Below are 19,132 nucleotides of genomic sequence, written 5' to 3'. Positions count from 1 at the left end.
TAACTTAGATTTAGTTGTGACCAAAATATCTAGCCCCTTGAATAACTTTGTTGCCTATTTCCAAAACCTTAGTGAAAGCTTCCATCTTGGCAAACAGATTATATTATCTTCCCACAGTCACATTATTTAAATTTTCTCTAACTTCAATTATTTAAGAGTAGGCATCTTTATTTCAAAGCAAGAAAGAGTTAATTTATAAAAGAACAAGTAATATTATTTACACACATGCAAATCACAGTGAATTTACTAAAATGTATAAAATAGAGAACCAGAGAACTATCTGTATCTCAGACACTCTAATGTCTAAAGTACATCAGGGGTCGGGGCGGGGGGGGCTCAATTACCTCCAGTTATGATGTTCTAAGAACAGGTAGGTGGATAGCGCCTTGTAATTAAGCAGTAATGAAATGGCTAAGTTATGTTCTAGTGCTATAATGCCTAAAACATTCATTGATCTTTTCAAGAACAGATAAGTAGCTTAAAATGTATTTGACATTTTTTACGATTGCTTAAATGAAGATCTTACTTTTGTAAATACTCAAAATTGTTAGCTTAACGTCTTCATCAAATTTTATTCAATAGCCCAGGTACACATAGTGGTCCTGCACTGCTCACAGTAGATAATTTATACACAAAGAATCATACATATGTGAGGAAGCCAGAAAATAGTCTAAATTGCACAGTTCACTACCACCCACAGGCAAGCCTATACTTTGGTACCTTTCCTGAGCTCAGTAAGTTCTTAAATCGCCATTCCAGTTTCCTTTAAATCAGTAGTTAAATGATTATGCTAGGATAATGGCTTCAACTGAAGAAATCATATATGAAGCAAGATCATCTAAGACCACCAAAGAAGTGACAAGGGAACCCTATTTCTGCTCGTCCCAAGAAGCTGTCCTGGTTTTAGTTTGATAGATGTCCACACTCGCGAGGAAAATAACGGATGCACTTTAACCTAATGTACTCCAGGTCTGCTCTTGAGAATTAAAAACCAAAACTCATGTTGCATGCATCTTTCAAAGTCTGTAATTGAGCTAGAGGTTTGGAAATTGATCAAGACAAATTAGGAGGAAAAAGAAGAGCTAGAGACAGCCACTGCCCTCAAAGTGACAGTCTCACAAAACTCGGGCGAATGGCGTCCCGTGCCAGCGACTTTAATAGAGGCTGGTCTTTTTCATGATCTTCAGAAACTCCTCCTCGTTCACCTCGCCGTCCCCGTCCCGATCAGCCTCGTCGATCATTTCCTGCAGCTCCTCATCCGTGAGGTTCTCGCCCAGCTCGTTGGCCACGCGCTTGAGGTTTTTGAAAGAGATCTTCCCCGTCTCGTCGTCATCAAAGAGCCGGAAAGCCTTCAGGATTTCTTCTTTGGTGTCCTTCTCGGCCATCTTCTGAGTCATCACAGCCAGGAAGTCGTTGAAGCTGATCTTCCCCGTGCCCTCCTTGTCCACCTCCGAGATCATTTTCTTGATCTCTTCCTTCCTGGGTTCGAAGCCCAGCGCCCTCATGGCCACCTTCAGCTCCTTCACGTCGATGGTGCCACTTCCATCGGCATCGAAGAGGTCAAACGCCTCTCGAACTTCTTGCTTCTGATCTTCAGTGAGTTCGGGCTTCGGACCCGACTTCTTCCTCTGGCTGGCGGGAGCCGAGTTCGGCTTCTTGAAGCTGGACGCCATCCTGGCCCGGCAGTTGTTAACGCTAACGCCGCCAGCGCTGCCGTTGCCACTGCGCCTGCGCCCAGGCGCCCCCACGAGGAGACGCGGGATGTCCCCGCGTTCATCCTCAAAGCGGAGCTCTGTCCCCGCTCCGGCGCAGGGAGCCCCTGCCGGCTAAGGCCTCCACATCTGGGAGATCTTATTTACGTTAACATCCACAGTCCCTGGGTTTATAACCGACTTTCCAGGAGTTGATTCCCGAGCTGGCCAGAACTGCCTGTAGCGCGTTGTCTTCCATAATTCACCGCTCGCTGGTCTTCTTTACGGGCCATTGGTTAGCATCCATCAAACCCATCAGGTTCATTTGGAAGTTCTTCCTCTCTCTCCTTTTCCATACTAATTTTAAAAACATTCTTGGTTTTGAGGTTACTGAAGGGCAAATTTAGGATAATCAAGATTAAGTTTGTTCACTTGGCATTAAATATGGGGAAGGAGAAGGGAAAGAGAATATTAAAAGTCATACCATGTGTTCAACTTGACATAAATGGAAAGCAGATAAAATGGAAAAAGTTATGTATACAATTTGTAGAAGTTTGTCTCCTGACATTACACTCAGCAATAATAAAACTCCTGGCATGTTCTCAAATATGAAATGTAATATCCAAATGTATGATTTATTTTTGGTGTTTCAATTTGACTTCGTATAATTGCACTTGAATAATGGTCCTAATTTCATTTACTAGGCTTTTGATTCGGAGGGAGAGTTGTAATACTGTATTCCAGTTTTCTGGTAGGTTTTTTTTTTTTTCAAACTCTGGCAGCACATTACTCTCTTACAGTTTAACATCCAATCAGGGTTGTGCTCAGCCGCATGCTCTGGGAGTCTTCCCTTGACAGTGGACAGAACAGGAGATGATGCAGAGCACATTAGGACTCAGAATTGGCTCCTGGAAACAAAGGGGTCCTCCTGGAAACCAGAGGAGCAATTGAAAAATGGAAGCTTTTCAGGTGAAAAAAAAAAAAAAAAAGAAAAAAAGTTACCAAATAAGCCCACAGAGGAATTCCCATCAGAATAGTTGCATATGTCTTTAAACAATATTTTTTAAAAAGATGACTTTAATTTGTTAGAATTCTTTGTCCAAAAAATCTGAATTTATCACTACTCAATCTGTTACAACAGAGGAAACTTGGAAGAGTTTTTGTATGCTCAGCACCTAGAACAGTGCTTAAATGTCACGTAATAGGTGGATTAACAAATATTTGTAGAATAAATGCATAACAATGCTATCCTGAAATACCTTCTGAACCATCAACATAAAGCAAACCAAAAAACCCCAAAAGATTAAACGATGCTGGAAGCGCTTTACAAGCTGTTTTTAAAATTTGTGGGCAGATATTGTTTCCATGGCGTGTGGTATAGTTGTGTTATAGTTGTCTGTTTCTCCCTCAAAGTTCCTGTGTTGGAGGCTTGGTGGGGTGGGGGTAGGGGGAGGTATGGGGAGGGGGTGAGACCTTTAAAAGGTGGGGCCTACTGAGAGGTCTTTAGGTCATTAGAGGTGCTGCCCTTAGGAAGGCATTAAGGTAGTTCTGTGTTCCCTTGGTGGTTCATAGCCTGAAGCTGGCCCATGCAGCTCTCCTGCTCTCTGTCCAGTGCTGTGCTCTCACCGTTGCTGTGACTATGAAGTGACACAGCCCAGAGGGCCCTCACCGAACTGAGCCAATGCAGATGCCATGCCCTCGAACCTCCAGAACTGTGACCTAGAAAGATCTCTTAAAGGAGTTAGCTGGTCCCAGGTATTGCATTATAACAATGAAAAAAACTAAGCATGTTTCATTAGCCCTGTCTGACTACCTGACCCAATTGATGTGTTAGGTAGTGGACAGAGGGTCTGGACACAGAATTTCTAAAGGCAAAAACAAACAAACAAACAAACTTCCCTGGTCCCTCCGGTCCCCTGCCTTCCAGCACTTGTTGCTGGTGATGTCAACTCTAAGTAGACTCTGGCAGGCAGGTGTGATAGTTGCAAATCTTGCAACACTGCTCATTCCCCTGCCCTGTTTTATCCCATGTCAAAAAGCTTGGAATCCCACCCCAAGTCCATGACCGACTGTGCCTGTGACTTTGGAAAAGTCCTTTACCCAGACTCATCGGGAGCATCTGCAGAGGCGGCATGAACATGAGGCTTTCTGACACATCTCCAGTGCCAGATGATCCACAACAGTCCCAGGGACAGGGCCGCGGTGTGGCTGTACCTCACTGGTAACTCTTAGTGGAATCGGAATTCTTCCCAGACACTGTGCATTTCCTTTGACACCTACCCCTCTGCCCATCTTCAAGCCAAGCTATGATGTGTTGGGAAAAACTGAAAGATAGAAGCTGCCTTATATAGAGCTACATTTGGGCCAAGTTGAGCAGAAAGCAAAGCAGTTGTCATAGTTTCCAGATGTGTGCAATCAACAGTCACAACATTAGGCCACCAAGAGCTCCTTTTCATTGAAAACAGTGCTTTGGGTCAGAGACAGTTCTTGGTGGAGATTTACTTTATGTTCATCATCCAAACTCTGACTTAAAAGGGGCAGGGGACTTAGATTACCGTGTGCCTGGCGTTGTGCTTGTCCCCCCGTTTGTATTCTCATTCCATCCTTGCAATCATTTCTGCCTTTGCAAATGGAAAAAAAAAAAAATGAAGCACCAGCAAGGTGACCAACATGGCTAATCCATCAGTGGTAGCTCTGGAATTTAGAGTGTAGCCTGGCTGGGTGCAGTGCCGAGATTTTGTTAATCACACTGATCTTGAACTGTTCCTTTAGGCTCCTGCATTCTCAGGAACGTTGCTAAACCTGAAAACTCCAAGCTGGCCTGATTGACTCCAAATCCCGCTGGTTCAGCACAGCAAACACCTGGCTCTTGACTTTGCCTTGAGAAGGAATTCGAGAATAGCAAATAGTAGCAGGCATTTTATTGAGAAAATGGAAGTACACACTCCCCAGTAGTGCAAGCTCCTTTGAAGGGGAGTTGGCCCTGTCTTTGAGCTGTAGTTATCTATTGTTTAATAAAATGGGAGGTACATTCTCAGACAGGGGAGGAATATTCATGGTTCTTCTGGAGAGGGCGGGGAGACTGCCCAGAATCTAGCTCCCACCCTTTGCTTGCTCCTTTGATGGTTCAGTGTTCCCTGTCATGGTGGCCTGCAATGGCAAAAGAGGCAAAAGACCAAAAAAAAAAAAAAAAAGCCTGGGCCCACTGTGTTCCAGGCCTTTAATCCACTTTCAAAGGGGAGTGGTTAATTAGTCTGATTGGCCGGTGCGCACACAGGTGTGGCCTGGTAAGGGCATGAGGTCACACAGTGCTGAAGGTGTAGTCTTCCAGTTCACAAGCCTAATCAATTTTATCCTGTATGCCTGCCTACAACACTAGGACATGACAGTACCCAGCATCCGTGTCAAAGACATTGTGTAGCGGCGTGATTTCAATTTCTCCTGCTCCCTTACTGGTCAGTAATAAAGGCTCTCTCCTCTCAAAAGACTGACATCACACAGCATGTGGGGAGCAAACCCACCTTGTTCTGTAACAATACTGTCAGGCAGATAATTAGACAGGAGTCACTGGGAGGGGCCACAAAAAAGACCCTCCTCCAAGGGTGAGACCAAGGACCCTGTTCTCTAAGGGGGGTTCACCCAAAACTGCCTTCTTTGAATTTAATTTGTGGCTAAAATGCAGCCTCAGCCAAACCAGAAAGTTTTGGTTTACAGCCACATGAAAGAAAAGCCAGATGTCAATCACAAATGCCAATCATGGGGGCCGGCGCTGTGGCACAGCAGGTTAACGCCCTGGTCTGAAGCACTGGCATCCCATATGGGCGCCAGTTCTAGTCCCGGCTGCTCCACTTCCAATCCAGCTCTCTGCTATGGCCTGGGAAGGCAGTAGAAGATGGCCCAAGTTCTTGGGCCCCCGCACCCATGTGGGACCCGGAAGAAGCTCCTGGCTCCTGGCTTCAGATCGGCACAGCTCTGGCCATTGCGGCCAGCTGGAGAGTGAACCATCAGATGGAAGACCTCTCTCTCTCTCTCTCTGTGTAACTCTGACTTTCAAATAAATAAATAAAGATAAATCTTTAAAAAAAAATGCCAATCAAGAGCATCAAGGGCTCATCACCAGACAATGCCCCAAACCAGGAAGAAATGGGGCCATGTTTTCTCTTGACTGGCTCCTTCTCCCTTGGCAACACTTTAATAAAACTTTGCTATAATATCCTTACTTTTTGTCTCTCTGAACTGTACTCCATTACTGTGTCAGCAAAAAAAGTAAAATAAAATAAAATAAAAGATAGTTGAGACAAGCTGGCTGCCACGGGTGCCAATACTATGTTGTCTTCTCCAAAAGTTGAGATTATTACCAAAATGTATTCTGACTGGGAAGAGATGATACCCATTTTCTTCCCTAAACCTAACAATAATACAGCATCTTTCCTGGGAAGATTTGCCAGGAATTTGTTAAAAACAGAGTCCCAGTCTGGCTGGGTATCTACTTCTGTTCTTTAGTTCTGCTTCACTCCGTTGCCTGCTTTCAATGCTATGTACAAGTTAGTGGGAAGCAGCACCCCCCAAAGGGCCTTTGGTTGGCATAAGTGAAAGTCTACACAATGCATGTAAAATCAGCTTCATCACTTTAAAGTCATTTTTCAAGTTCTAAGGAGACCAATATAAAGAAAGCAGGATGTCTTAGAAAATCAGTGGATATGAGGATTTTTTGGTTGGTCAGTCTGGGAGGTTTTTTGCACTCCAAAGTTTTTGTTCCACAGTGTCCTAGGTTATATGCAAAATCGGCTGTTGATTATCTGAGAAGGGGAAAGGAGGTGATTGTTTAAGTCTGGACAGGGAGCCTGAACAGCTGGAAGTAGGGGGGAGGACTGGAATTCCACAACTGGATCTGGAGTCAGTTGAGACCAAAAGAAAGGACCCATGCAGCTTGCTTATGCTGATTATTTGCTTTTCCATTCAACTTGCAGGGCATGAAATAGGTGAGGCTCAGGAGACTTTTAAAATTTAAGTTGCACTCAGCAAATTCAGCAAATTCCAGGTGCCACCCAAGGCAGAAAACATGCATAAGAAAGCTCCTTTTTGCTGCCTATTTACCTTCCAACAAATGCAGAACAGAGAAAATGCAAATGCGTGATGCTGCTCCTACATAAGCAGGACAGCTGTTCTGGGATGGTGGAGGAGGAACCCCCAAACCAGCAACTACAGAGCTGAACTACTTATTCTTAAATAAAGCAGAGCAATTTACAAGAAATGGACTCCGCAGCAAACGTTTTACAATCCCGGTGGTCTCCGAATAGGAATATGAAGTCAGGTCCGATGACTCAAGCCCAAGCCTTCTTGGCAGGCCCAGGAACAGACTGAAGTATCCAGCCAAGGGCTACACGATTTCTCATTCCACGAACCCCAGAAATGAAGAAAATACTCCTTTCAGATACAAAAGTAGGTTGTATTTTAAGGCAGAATTTCACACTGTTTCTCAAACTTTCACCCAAATATTCCTAATAGCAAAGGAGACGTTACAACATTCCCCTGGGATCCAAGGAAACATTTGGAAGAAGCCTGCAACAAGCATGAAATATCTTTATCATCGTGTGTTTTCTTTCTAAAAAGCATATTTTGCTTTATATCTCATAGCACATTGGCAAGTTCTATTATGGTTTTAAATGAGCAAATTTGATTCCCTCAAAAAAAAAATGCACTTGGCTTATTTTGTGACTTTAAGACTAGTCCAAGGACACAACCAGGAACTTCGAGATTCTTACGTGCTTTGGCAAACGCAGACGTGGGATTGATTTAATATAGGGCTCAAGGAGAGTAAAATCAAGATCTACAGTGCTTCTCCCCTTACCCACTTACACATCCATGTGCCTCAACCTTCCACTTTTACATCGTCTGGTTTAGGAGTCATAGAAGAAGGCGGAAGAAGAAAAGTGTGAAGAAGAAACAAAGGAAGAGGGAATGAGCCCCCAGAGCATTTTGAACTTAACAGAATAAAGTGAAATACATCCAGTGGGTGAGAGAAAGACTGCCCCTTCCCCTGTTCCCCTTGTCTTCCTGGAACCCTGATTAGCCCAAGTTGAAAGCACTGCTCCGAGGAAAACAGAGCAAAGATGGGCTCGACGCTGATCTAAACTCGAAGCAAACCAGCTGGGCTTTGTATCACCCTGTAAGTAGTTCACACAGGCTGCATCGGGTACAGGCATCCAACAGAAAATGCAGAACGAAGGGGTCCAGGAACAGCTTAGTTGGATTTTTAAAATCTCTCTTCAACTGAGCTAACATTTACTCTTTGATCCACCTTCTTTTCATTCTCCAGGAGCCCTGCAGCTTCAGCCTCTGACACTGACTCGGAGGCTATTAACTGAGGAGAATTTGCTGCTCACCAGAGGTCAAAAAGGTCAGAGGCCCACAGGGGTGTTGGGTAACACAGAAGGAGCCACGTGTGGGCTTCACGGTAAGGAAGTGTTTAGGGATTAGCAGTGACCTGGAGAATTTGTGCCTTTTTTTTTTTTAAGGATGTTGAAATTCAAATTTAAAAAGAAAAGCAAGGAACTTGTGCAAGTTCTGGAAAGAAAGTCACTCAAACCACCTTTGGGCTGCACGTGCTGTTCACGCAGTCCTGGTGGTCACCTCCTCCATGTGACAATGACGCTTCTCAGAGAACGGAGCAGAGACCCAGGGAGGCTGGAATTCCTGCCTAAAGCCTGTTGGTGCCTGGTTCCTGTAGCACGGCATAGACATCTTTCCTGAAGGCTGAGCGCAGCGTAGACCCCGCGGCAGCAGCAGGTGAACTACTGGAGATGAAGCCATGAATCTGCCTCATTTGCTTCCCTGAACCGGCTTGGAAGGAGAGGAGCCCAGTCTGCCAGCCACATCCTAGTGATCCTTCTCCTAGGACCCCTCTGGGCCTCTAGGCCCCCGGGATTGGCAGGGAGGCCTATTTTGGTTTAGCCTTCAAGGTCTCCCATGAGGCCCTATGCATGGCATCAGGAGGGACAGAACCACTGGGAGCTAGAACTACCTCCATGCCCGACAACTGCCATGTCCCCCGACGTCTGTCCCCAGCTCCCAGAGAACTGGAAAGACAAATGGATGGGATAGAGGATGGTAGAGGAAACTCGTGTCGTTTATGATGAGAACACTTCCTATTTTGAAAAGCTCTGAGAAGTGAATTTTGGATAAAAATCAATTCCTGGGGACAAACACTTAGCTTAGCAGTTCAGCTGCCTGGCCCCACCTGAGTGCCTGTGTTTGCTACCCAGCTCTGGTTTCTAGACTCCGGCATCTTGGAAAGCAGCAATGATGGCTCAAGTAACTGGGTCCTTGTCACCCATGTGGGAGACCTGGATTGGGCCTGGCCCAGCCTCAGCTGTTGGCAAGCAGTTAGGGAGCGAACCAGTGGATGGGAGCTCTCTGTCTCTCACGTAAATGAGTAATTTTTACAAAAACCTTTTTAAAAAGCTGTAGTTTTTATTATTCCCATTTTATCAATGAAGCACCTGAAGTCAGACGCTCTCAGCTATTTTCCAAGGCACACAGCAAGCAGCAAGGTTTTACTCAACCCCGGTTTTCTGATCTCAGCTCCAATTCCCTTCTCTTAAGCCCTGCCCCCCACCCCAACCCTGCTTTTAGGCAACACATACAGGTGAAGTGCTCATGGACATGCTGAAGCCTCAGAGGATATCAGATCTTAATGTTGTAGTCAATCAGATTTAGCATAACGGGTAAGGCACTGGGTTTTGAGCCAGACATAGCTGTTGTCACACACTGGCTCTGCCACTTCCAAGCTTTGCCACCTTGGTCAAGTCTCCTTGCTTCTGTGTCACCATTCCCTCCCTCGTCATGTGGTCTCTTGCCATTAGCATGTTGTGCGCACTCTGGCAAGGTGTTTTACACGGTCTCTTCAACTTTCAATGCTAATTACATATCCGTTATCCAGTGAGGGTGTATTTAGTGTTCTGTAAGCTGTTTCAATTCTCCTTGAGCAGTCATTATTATACAGTGGTATAAAATAATCTTATTTGTAAAAAGATTACTATCTTTGTATTATTTTACTTTATCAAGGCAAGAATATATATATATATATATATATATTTAATAAAGTATTTGGAGAGACTGGACTTGAATGGCAATTAGCCACACCATTGATTCAACTACTCAGTACTAACCATTGGATGTGTTCTTTGGTGTCAGGGACTGAGCCACCCAGCAGTGAGTTTTTCAGTGTGGTCACTGCATGGACTATGGTTTTGTTGCTAACATGTAAAATTTTTATTCACTAAAAATTCCAGTTTGCTGTTTACCACTTATGATTGTTAGACTTGCTTTTGATTCATTTCCAAAATAACAGTTGTTTAAACAAAATAGATGAGTTTCTCTCTCTTGTGTAGTCCAAGCATGCATGGCTGCTCAGATATTCCCAGGGTCCCAAGCTCCTTCAGTATGTTAAAAAATTGGTTATGTTATTTATTTGAAAGGGAGAGAGAGAGAGGGAGAGAGAGATCTTACATCTGCTATTTCACTCCCCAAATGCCTGCAACAATGCAACGGCTAGGGCTTGGCCAGGTTGAAGCCAGAAAACTAGAATTCAGCATGGGTCTTCCATGTGCATAGCAGTGGAAGTCCTTGACCATCATGTGCTGCCTCCCAGGGTGCACACTGGCAGGAAGCACAACTGGAAGCGGAGCCAGCACTTGAACCCAGGTACTCTGAGTGGAATGTGGGCATCCCAGATGACCTCCTAACCGCTGGACCAAATGTCTGCCCCTTCTTCAGTGTTGTTGCCTTGTCCCTCCTAGTTTGTCCAGATCTATGTGAGCTGTGATCCCTCACTGCTTCAGGCATCTCGTTCTGCAGGAATTAGGACTGCTTGAGCACTACTTCAAATCCCCTAAGCCTCACCTAACCACCCCTGAGATGACAGATCTGTGCAGGCTCCGCCCATTAGCACAGATGCAACCTGACAGTGCTCTCACCTCGTTCTGTGCCCCCTGCCTCTCTCTTTCTAATCTGGGCTTCTCAGCCATCCCAGCAAGTGCAGCCCAGCAGCGCAGGAGAACTCACAGCATGTAGTAGCAGGCTAGTCCTCATGGATGTATCCCCCCTGTGTCTCCTCTGGGATCACCCACTGGGTGCCACTCTTCCTCCTTCCTTGTTGCTCTGCCTGTCTCTCACTTCTGTCCCTGGAATTGCTTCAGTTAAACATTCGCTTCAGATTTTGCCAAGGGAACTCGGGCCAAGAGAGGGGGAACATGAACTCTGTAACCAGAAGTTGCCTATACTTCCCTGTGCACATTGCCACAGGGAGCTGCAAGGGAGGCCAAGCAGTGAATTCTTTACTCACGTAACCTGTGTTCAACTGAAAAATCCATTAGCACATCTGACGTCTCTATACATGCCTCATATACGCATTTGTCTTTTGTTTGTTTGTTTGTTTTATTTGACAGGTAGAGTTATAGACAGTGAGAGAGAGACAGAGAGAAAGGTCTTCCTTCCATTGGTTTACTCCCTTAATGGCCGCTATGGCCAGCGCTGCGCCGATCTGAAGCCAGGAGCCGGGTGCTTCTTCCCGGTCTCCCATCCGGGTGCAGGGACCCAAGCACTTGGGCCATCCTCCACTGCCTTCTCGGGTCACAGCAGAGAGCTGGACTGGAAGAGGAGCAACTGGGACTAGTACCCAGCACCCCAACAGGGACTAGAGCCTGGAGTGGAGGATTAACCAAGTGAGCCACGGCACCGGCCACATTTGTCTTCTTTACAGACTTTTTTTTAAAGACATAGTCTGGAAAATTTTATTAAAGAACAGTTTTGCTTGATTTACTTTTTTTTTTTTTTAAGATTTATTTATTTGAAAGGCAAAGGGACAAAGAGACAGAGAGAGATCTTCCATCTACTGGTTCACTCCCCCAAATGCCCACGACAGGCAGAGAGAGGTCAGGCTGAAGCCAGAAATCGGGAATTCTATCAGGTCTCACACATGGGTAGGAACTCAAGTACTTGGGCCATCACCTCCTGCCTTGCCAGGCACATTAGCAGAAGCTGGATTGGAAGCAAATAGGAACCAGTGCTGTGGCTAGGCCTCCGCCTGCGGTGCCAGCATCCCATGTGGGTGCCCATTCATGTCCTAGCTGTTCCTCTTCCAATCTGGCTCTCTGTTATGGCCTGGGAGAGCAGCAGAGGGTGGCCCACATACTTGGGCCCCTGCACTTGTATGGGAGACCTGGAGGAGGCTCTTGGCTCCTGTCTTTGGATCGGTGCAGCTCTGGTCATTGCAGACATTTGGGGAGTGAACCACTGGATGGAAGACCTCTCTCTCTGTCTCTCCCTCTCTCTGTGACTCTACTTCTCGAATGAAAGAAAGAAAAGAAGAGAAGAGAAGAGAAAAAAGAAGAAAAGAAAAGAAAAGAAAAGAAAAGAAAAGAAAAGAAAAGAAAAGAAAAGAAAAGAAAAGAAAAGTAGCTTGGACTTGAACAGGAACGCTGATATGCATTCCAAGTGGCACCACAATGCCTGCCCATCATGCTGGACTTTTCACCAGTCTACTTTGGCCTGCCCCTTCCTCTCTCCCTCCCCCCCCCTTTCTTTCTTTACCAAAGAAACCTTTTATTTAATGGGTACAAATTTCATAAGTACAACTTTAGGAATATAGTGATTCTTCCCATCATACTTGCCTTCCCACCCAACCTCCTCCTCCCTCTCCCCTTCCCAGTCCCATTCTCCATTAAGATTCATTTTCAATCAACTTCATACACAGAAGATCAACTCTATACTTAGTAAAGATTTCAACAATTTGCACACACATACAAAACAATTGTTTGAGAACTAGTTTTACAGTTAATTCTTATAATACAACTCATTGAGGACAGAGGTCCTGTATGGGGAGTTAGTGCACAGTGACTTCTGCTGTTAATTTAAAATTAACACTCTTATGTATTACCTCAGTGATTACCCGAGGCTCTTGACATGAGCTGCCAAGACTATGGAAGCCTTTTGAATCCACCATCTCCAACAGTATTTAGATAAGGCCATAAGCAAGTGGAAATTCTCTTTTCCCTTCAAAGAAAAGAACATCCTTTTTGATGGCTGCTTTTTTCCACTGGGGTCTCACACAGAGATCCTTCATGGAGGACATTTTTTGCCACAATGTCTTGGCTTACCATATTTGGCCTATTTCTACGGACAGCAAAGTCACCTGGCTCAATGACAGTGTATATAACTATACCACTTTCCATATGCTTTCCCCAAGATGATATTGTTGGCACTGCGGAGCTAGACATGAGTTTTGGTCAAAGTGATACAATACTCTGTTTCAGGTTTCCTCAGTGCTGGGCAGTTGGTGAGGGTGATCAACCAGCTTTGCTTTGGCTTCTCCAGTCATCTTCAGATTCTATTTGTACCCCAACGTGGACCTTTCACCTTCATAACAATTTGGACCCTGGAATTGATCAACTCCAGCAAACTTTTGTCTTTTCTGCAGCCACCATCTTCCTGCCTTGGAGGTGAGATGGCCTCCAACCCTTAGCAGGTGCCACAATGGTTGGCGTGCAAGAAGGGAAGCTAAATAAATTTGTATGCTATGGGCACTCCAAAATTCATCACCACTGCCTCCCAGGGTCTGCATTTGCAGAAACTTGGAATCAGGAGCCAAAGCAAAGAACTGAAGTCAGGCACTCCACTGTGGGGCTCACATGTCTTAACTGCTAGGCTGAAGGCCCACTCCCTCCAGCCATTTCCAGGCAAACTTAAGCAAGTTATTTAAGTCTCTGGGCCTGAATTCCCTTCTTTGTAAAATGATGATAGTCTTTTCTCTGGGTGGTTGTGAGAAAAATGAGATTGCAAATTGGAAAGCATTTAAAAATGTTTAAAATGTAATGTAAACATGAATGAGATATTTTAAAATTTTTAATTTATTTTTATTTAAAAGGCAGAGAGATGGAGACAGCAATTTTGTATCTGCTGTTTCAACTCCCTAAATGCCTGCAACAGCCAGGACTGTGCCAAGCTGAAGCCAGGAGCCAGGAACTCAATCCAAATATCCCAAGTGTATGACACAGAGCCAAGTACTTGAACCATCATCTGCCTCCCAGGGTGTACATTAGCAGGAAGCTAGAATTGGAAGTAGCACCAGGACCTGAACCCAGGCACTCCTACGTGGGATGTGGGCCTCCCAAATGGCCAGTATGCCAAATACCAAAGGTCTGCCCTACAGGTTAGGTTTTTGTCACTGCCCATATAAAATGACAAAGGCGTGTAGAACCTCCAGCCCATTTTGTTATTATATCACCAGGCAGAGGATGACCCAATTTACCCCACAGTTGCCAAAAATCACCCAGACCACGGTCCCGGGAAACAGTGTTGGGTCAGGGAAATGTTTGCTGCTTGGTAGTGTGCATCGAGTAGGTCTCTCGCAGATAATCTCTCTTCATTTCATCACTATCTTTGTCTCCCCAAAGGTCATCTACCTCTGGAATTTACCCTTTAAAAAGTAATCATAAAGAGAAGAGGGGAGGGAGGAGGGGATAAAGCTACCCATGATGCTTGTTACAGAAGCCCAAGGGGCAAAACTATGTTCTCTCTCCCCATCCATAACCTAAGCTTTCAAACATGTACGGATAGTTAAGAATTCCTTCTGGACTATTTTAAGAAGCAAATTTATTGGTTCTATAGTATCTTGTAATCCTGAGGTATTCAGGAAAACGACATTCTTTGGATTCTGAAACCCTGGCTGTTTCCCTGAGCTGCTTCAAACAATGCAGCTTTTGCTGACAGGGCACTCTGTGGCCGGCAGTGTTGTTGAACTGTAAGTAAATGATCTTGAAGCAAATCCGTGGTTGACACAATGTCATATTATGTTTACTGCTCCTCAGGAGGGATTTATTCCAAGGATATTGAAAAATTCCATCGCTGTTTTGGGGAAGTGACAATGGGGGTCACCCATAAATTAAAGTGATCCCCCCATCCCAATAGAAAGATCCACAATGTAGTATATGTGCTCATGTATCACACATGGAATAGAACAGGGCTGGATAAAAACATATACAGTTCCTAAATAAAAACAGATAGCATGGATGCAAAAGATGTTTCCATTGCCAAGTTTGGCTGCAGCTACAGCTAGCTTCTTTCTTCTTTTAGGATTAATAAAAGTGGGAGCTTGGAAATAGAGCAGAAAAATTAACAAGTCCTGCTTTATTTTAGCATAGATTTCATGAAATAATTTAGATTACCTTTAAAAGTAGATATTTATTTATTTATTGTGTTTAAATGCAGAGAGACTGAGAGAGGTCCCCATCTACTAGTCCCCAAATACTGGCAACGCCAAGGACTGCCAGGCTGAATCCAGGAGACCAGAACCCAACCCGTCTCTCACATGGGCAACAGGGTCCCAAGCACTTAAGCCATCACCTACTGCCGGTCAGCATTAGCAGGATGCTGGGATCGGAAGTGGAACCAGGCACTCTGGTGGGATACAGGCATCCCAAGTGGCATATCAGCTGTGCCAAACACTTGCCCCAGTTACCCTTTCTATGGATTGATATTTCATGAGTCAGTTCTCTCATTCCTCCTGAGAAGGACATTAGCAGATGGTAACTTTCTAAAAATCAGTACTTTCTCTCCCCTCTGTGTCTTTCTCCAGGGCTGAGTCATGCAGGGGTTGGCCTGGCTTGCTGATGGTGAGAGGTCATTTAATAAGAAGGAGGTGCAAATATATAGTTGAAGCAGCTATCAACCAAGTCTTTTATTTCAGCAAAACTTCTCTAAGCTGATTCCATCAATATATAATCACAGAAAATCAAAAAGAACAAAGGGTAAAGCCACTTCTTGGGCATATACTCACCTTCCTCTAATATCTTCTAAAACCTCTTAAATAGCAAACTGTTCTTTTGTGACCATTTTTCTCTCTCTTTGATTTATTTGAAAGAGTGAAGAGAGGGAAAGACAGAAAGAGCAGGAGAGAGATCTTCCATCTGCTGGTTCACTTCCCAAATAGCCACAATGGCCAGGGCTGGGCCAGGCTGAAGCCAGGAGCCCAGAACTCCATCCAGATCTTCCAAGTGGGTGGCAAGGGCTTAAGCACTTGAGTCATCTTCTGCTGCCTTCTCAGGTGCACAAGCAGGGAGCTGGATGGGAAGAAGACCAGATGGGATTCAAACCAGCACTGTGATATGAGACGCAAGTGGTGCAAATGGTGGCTTAACCCGCTACACCACAATTTGCCCTTGTCAGCATTTCTCTGTGTATGATGAATGGTGGCCATGGAGTCTCGTGAATAAAGACTTCTGTGGTTGTGGTGGGAAACGAACACGCGCCTTCACTTTCTGGCTCTGCTGAATCCCCTAAGGTAGGGCTGAAAACTCACCTTCAGGTTCCTCCAGGAGAGCGTCCAGTACCCAGCAGGACAGTGGAGCAGGTGAGAAAAGCCAGACCTGGTGCAGACACAGCTAGCCCTGAGGCTGACGCCACCAGCAGGGGAGGAGGAGCGTGTTCTACAGGGTGATTGTGAGTGGCCACAAGGACAAGGAGTAGGGAAGAGCAGAAGACTTTTATGTCTCAGGAGAAGACATAAAAGGAGGAGCAGCGAGAAAGCGAGCAGCAGTTCAGAGCCACAGGCAGTTCATTTGCTGAAGCACAGGATGTGAGCACGTGAACTTTAGGGGTGGGGCCAGGGAGGGGAGCCAGGGGCCCATGGAGGTCTGCTGTTCCTCCTGCATGCCAGGCACTGGGGAGCAGCTGAGAGCCGTGGGAGTTCTGGTGGGGACAGAGTCAGAGAGGACAGTGTGATGGAGATGGGCTTTGTCTCTTATAGACCACCCAAGTCAGGCAGCTGATAACTGGTGTGACACAGTGTCCTGTTTGTATGCTTCTTCTGGCCAGTCCACAGGCTAAGGGTTACTGCCAAGCTAGCAAGTCCTCAGATCCCCAGCAGCAGACTTGGGCTACTGGTGCAGCAGTCTGTAGCCTCCCTTGGTGATCTTGCCTTCTCTGCTACTCCCTTGCCAGCCTGGCTGGGCCTTGCGTGTTCTCACACTTACACACTTATGTACACTGGATAACTCTTCCCTGCACATAAAGAAATTGCAAGGGGTATGCATTGGACATGGTGCATTTGACCTGGGATACCTGCATTCCACATCAGAGTGTCTGGATTCAACTCCTGACTCCACTTCTGATTCCAGCTTCCTGCTAAGGCACACCCTTGGGAGGCAGCAGGTGATGGCTCAAGTCCTGGGGTCCCTGCCGCCCACGTGGAGGGTCTGGAATAATAGGTTGCTGTCTCCTGGCTTTGGCCTGGCCCAGTCCCAGCTGTTACAGGCATTTGGGGAATGAACCAAGCAGATGGGAATGCTCGTTCTGTCTTTCTGTCTCTCAAATAAATAAAAATTTTAAAAAAATTTTTAAATGGAGCTGACAAGTTCCTCTTTGTCTGTCTTCCCATTGCTGTTTAATTTACCGTGTGCTCTAGTCTTTATAGCATGGACGGCTTCACGTTCAGATCATCAGTAAACATCCTCAGTTGTTTCAGTGCTAGTCTGTTGAAGTTTCCCCCTTTCCCAATGGCCAAACTGAACCCCCGTGTACACATTGCCCAGCTCCCCCAACTACCAGCTCATGGTCAGTATTGTTTCATCATTATCTTGCCCTCTGAGACAGTCAATATCTGTAAATATTTCAGGATGTCGCAATAAGAACAATTTGACTCACATGCCAACCTGGAGTTTCCCTCCCCAGCCATATGTTACAGGACTGGTTTTCTGTCCATTGTCCTCAATAATTTGTTCAAAGACCATTTGCCATTTTAAAAAGTACATGTATGTGCAAAATATTATGAGGGTATTTCAATAGGTTTGTGGAAAAAATGGAATTAAAAGATATATTTATTATGATGCAAAATAAATGTTTTAACTCCATGCATAGACTTACCTAACAGGATGAGAGACTATATAGGGAGAAAGAGAGGCTCAGGCAGCGCCCAGCAGGCACTGCGCCCCCAGCAGGCTCTGTGCACCGGAGTGAGGCTGTCTTGGAAGCTCTAGCCCCAGCCAAGCTCTCAGCTGGATGCATGTGGGACCCCAGCTGGCACCTGGGAAAGCTCTGCTGGGTGAGCTCAGCCTGAGTTCCTGACCTTCAGAATCATGGGCAATAGAATAAGTGTTGCTTCCAGCCATCAAGTTTTAGGGTAGTTTGCTTCACAATACATAATAGAAACAGTTCATTGTACGTGCTCTCAAAATTTTATCCCTCTGCGTGTTTTTTTTTCCTTTGCTCTCATTATGACATCTTTTGACTATCAAAACCTTTAGATTATAATTGAATTTTTCAATACTTAATTTTTTAAAGAGATTTATTTATTTATTTGAAAGGCAGGGTTACAGAGAGAGGGAAAGGGAGAGAGAGAGGCATACAGAGAGAGATCTTCCATCTGCTGGTTCACTCCCCAGTGGTCACAATGGCCAGGGACAAGCCATGTTGAAGCCCAGAGCTTGGAACTCAATCCCAATATTTCTTATATGGTTAATACTTCGTCTCTCTCATTTGAGAAAGCTGTCCTTGCTTTGAGGTACTGTATTTTCTACTAAAATTTTAAAGTTTTGCCTTTCACATTTTTCACATTTAAATCTCTTAATCTATCTTGAATTGATAAATGCCTTAATCTGCCTTGAAAACAGTAAACTAGGGATCCATTTTTATTTTTTCCCATGTGGATAACTGGTTCAGCACCAAAGATCGAATGGTCTTAGCAGTTTTCCACGTATGCTAAGTCTGTGGGTGGCCCCTTGATTCTATTTGTCAGCCCCTATATGAGTGCTGCCTTGTTTTAATTACTGCAGTTCTATAATCAGTCTTTTCTGTTCCTTCAGCTTGTTTGAAAGACAGAAAGATGGAGATACAGAGAAGAAGATCTTCCCATCTGCTGGCTCACTCCCCAGATTCCCACAACAGTTGAGGCTGAGCCAGGCCACTCCAGGAACGGGAACTCAATCCGTGTTTCTCACATGGGTGGCAGGGACTTAGACATTTGAGCCATCTCCTACTGCCTGCTGTGGCACAGTTAGCAGAAAGCTGGAGCTGAAGTGGAACCAGGAGACCAGAAACCCCAATGGGGTGTGAGCATTCCAAGCAGCTTCTTAAAAGTTGTCCCAAACACCCACCCCTGGGTAAGTCTTGGTATCAGGTAGGGCAAATCTCTTCTCTTTCATAAATGTCTGGTTATATTCTTGGCTGTGTGATCTAAGCTTTAAATTTTAGAATCGTCATAAATTCTGTGATGAATCCTCTTTGAGATTTTCATTGGATTTACATTGAATCTGTCAATCAGGAGGGGGCATCTTCAAATATTGTCTTTGTCCATAAACATCTTATCTCTCTATTATTAAAAGTTTTCTTTAATGATTTCTTGTAAAAGTTTATGATGTTTTACATATAAATCTTGTATAGCTTTT

At 45.0% G+C, this 19,132-nt stretch overlaps 1 protein-coding gene across 1 annotated transcript; it reads right to left on the bottom strand.

Moving 5' to 3' along the window:
• Positions 1 to 300: 300 nt before the first annotated feature.
• Positions 301 to 1,723, bottom strand: CETN1 (centrin 1). Its single transcript, XM_008261127.5, has one exon. It carries the CDS (start codon positions 1,671 to 1,673, stop codon positions 1,155 to 1,157), a length of 519 nt encoding a protein of 172 aa, XP_008259349.1. The 5' UTR covers positions 1,674 to 1,723; the 3' UTR covers positions 301 to 1,154.
• Between the last annotated feature and the right edge of the window lie 17,409 nt (positions 1,724 to 19,132).

Source organism: Oryctolagus cuniculus, chromosome 10, assembly GCF_051225735.1.
Source record: "Oryctolagus cuniculus isolate XC-2025 breed Fujian yellow rabbit chromosome 10, ASM5122573v1, whole genome shotgun sequence".
Lineage (NCBI taxonomy): Eukaryota > Metazoa > Chordata > Mammalia > Lagomorpha > Leporidae > Oryctolagus > Oryctolagus cuniculus.
The sequence above is the reverse complement of the archived record's forward strand: the minus strand, read 5'-3'. Positions and strand labels throughout refer to the sequence as shown.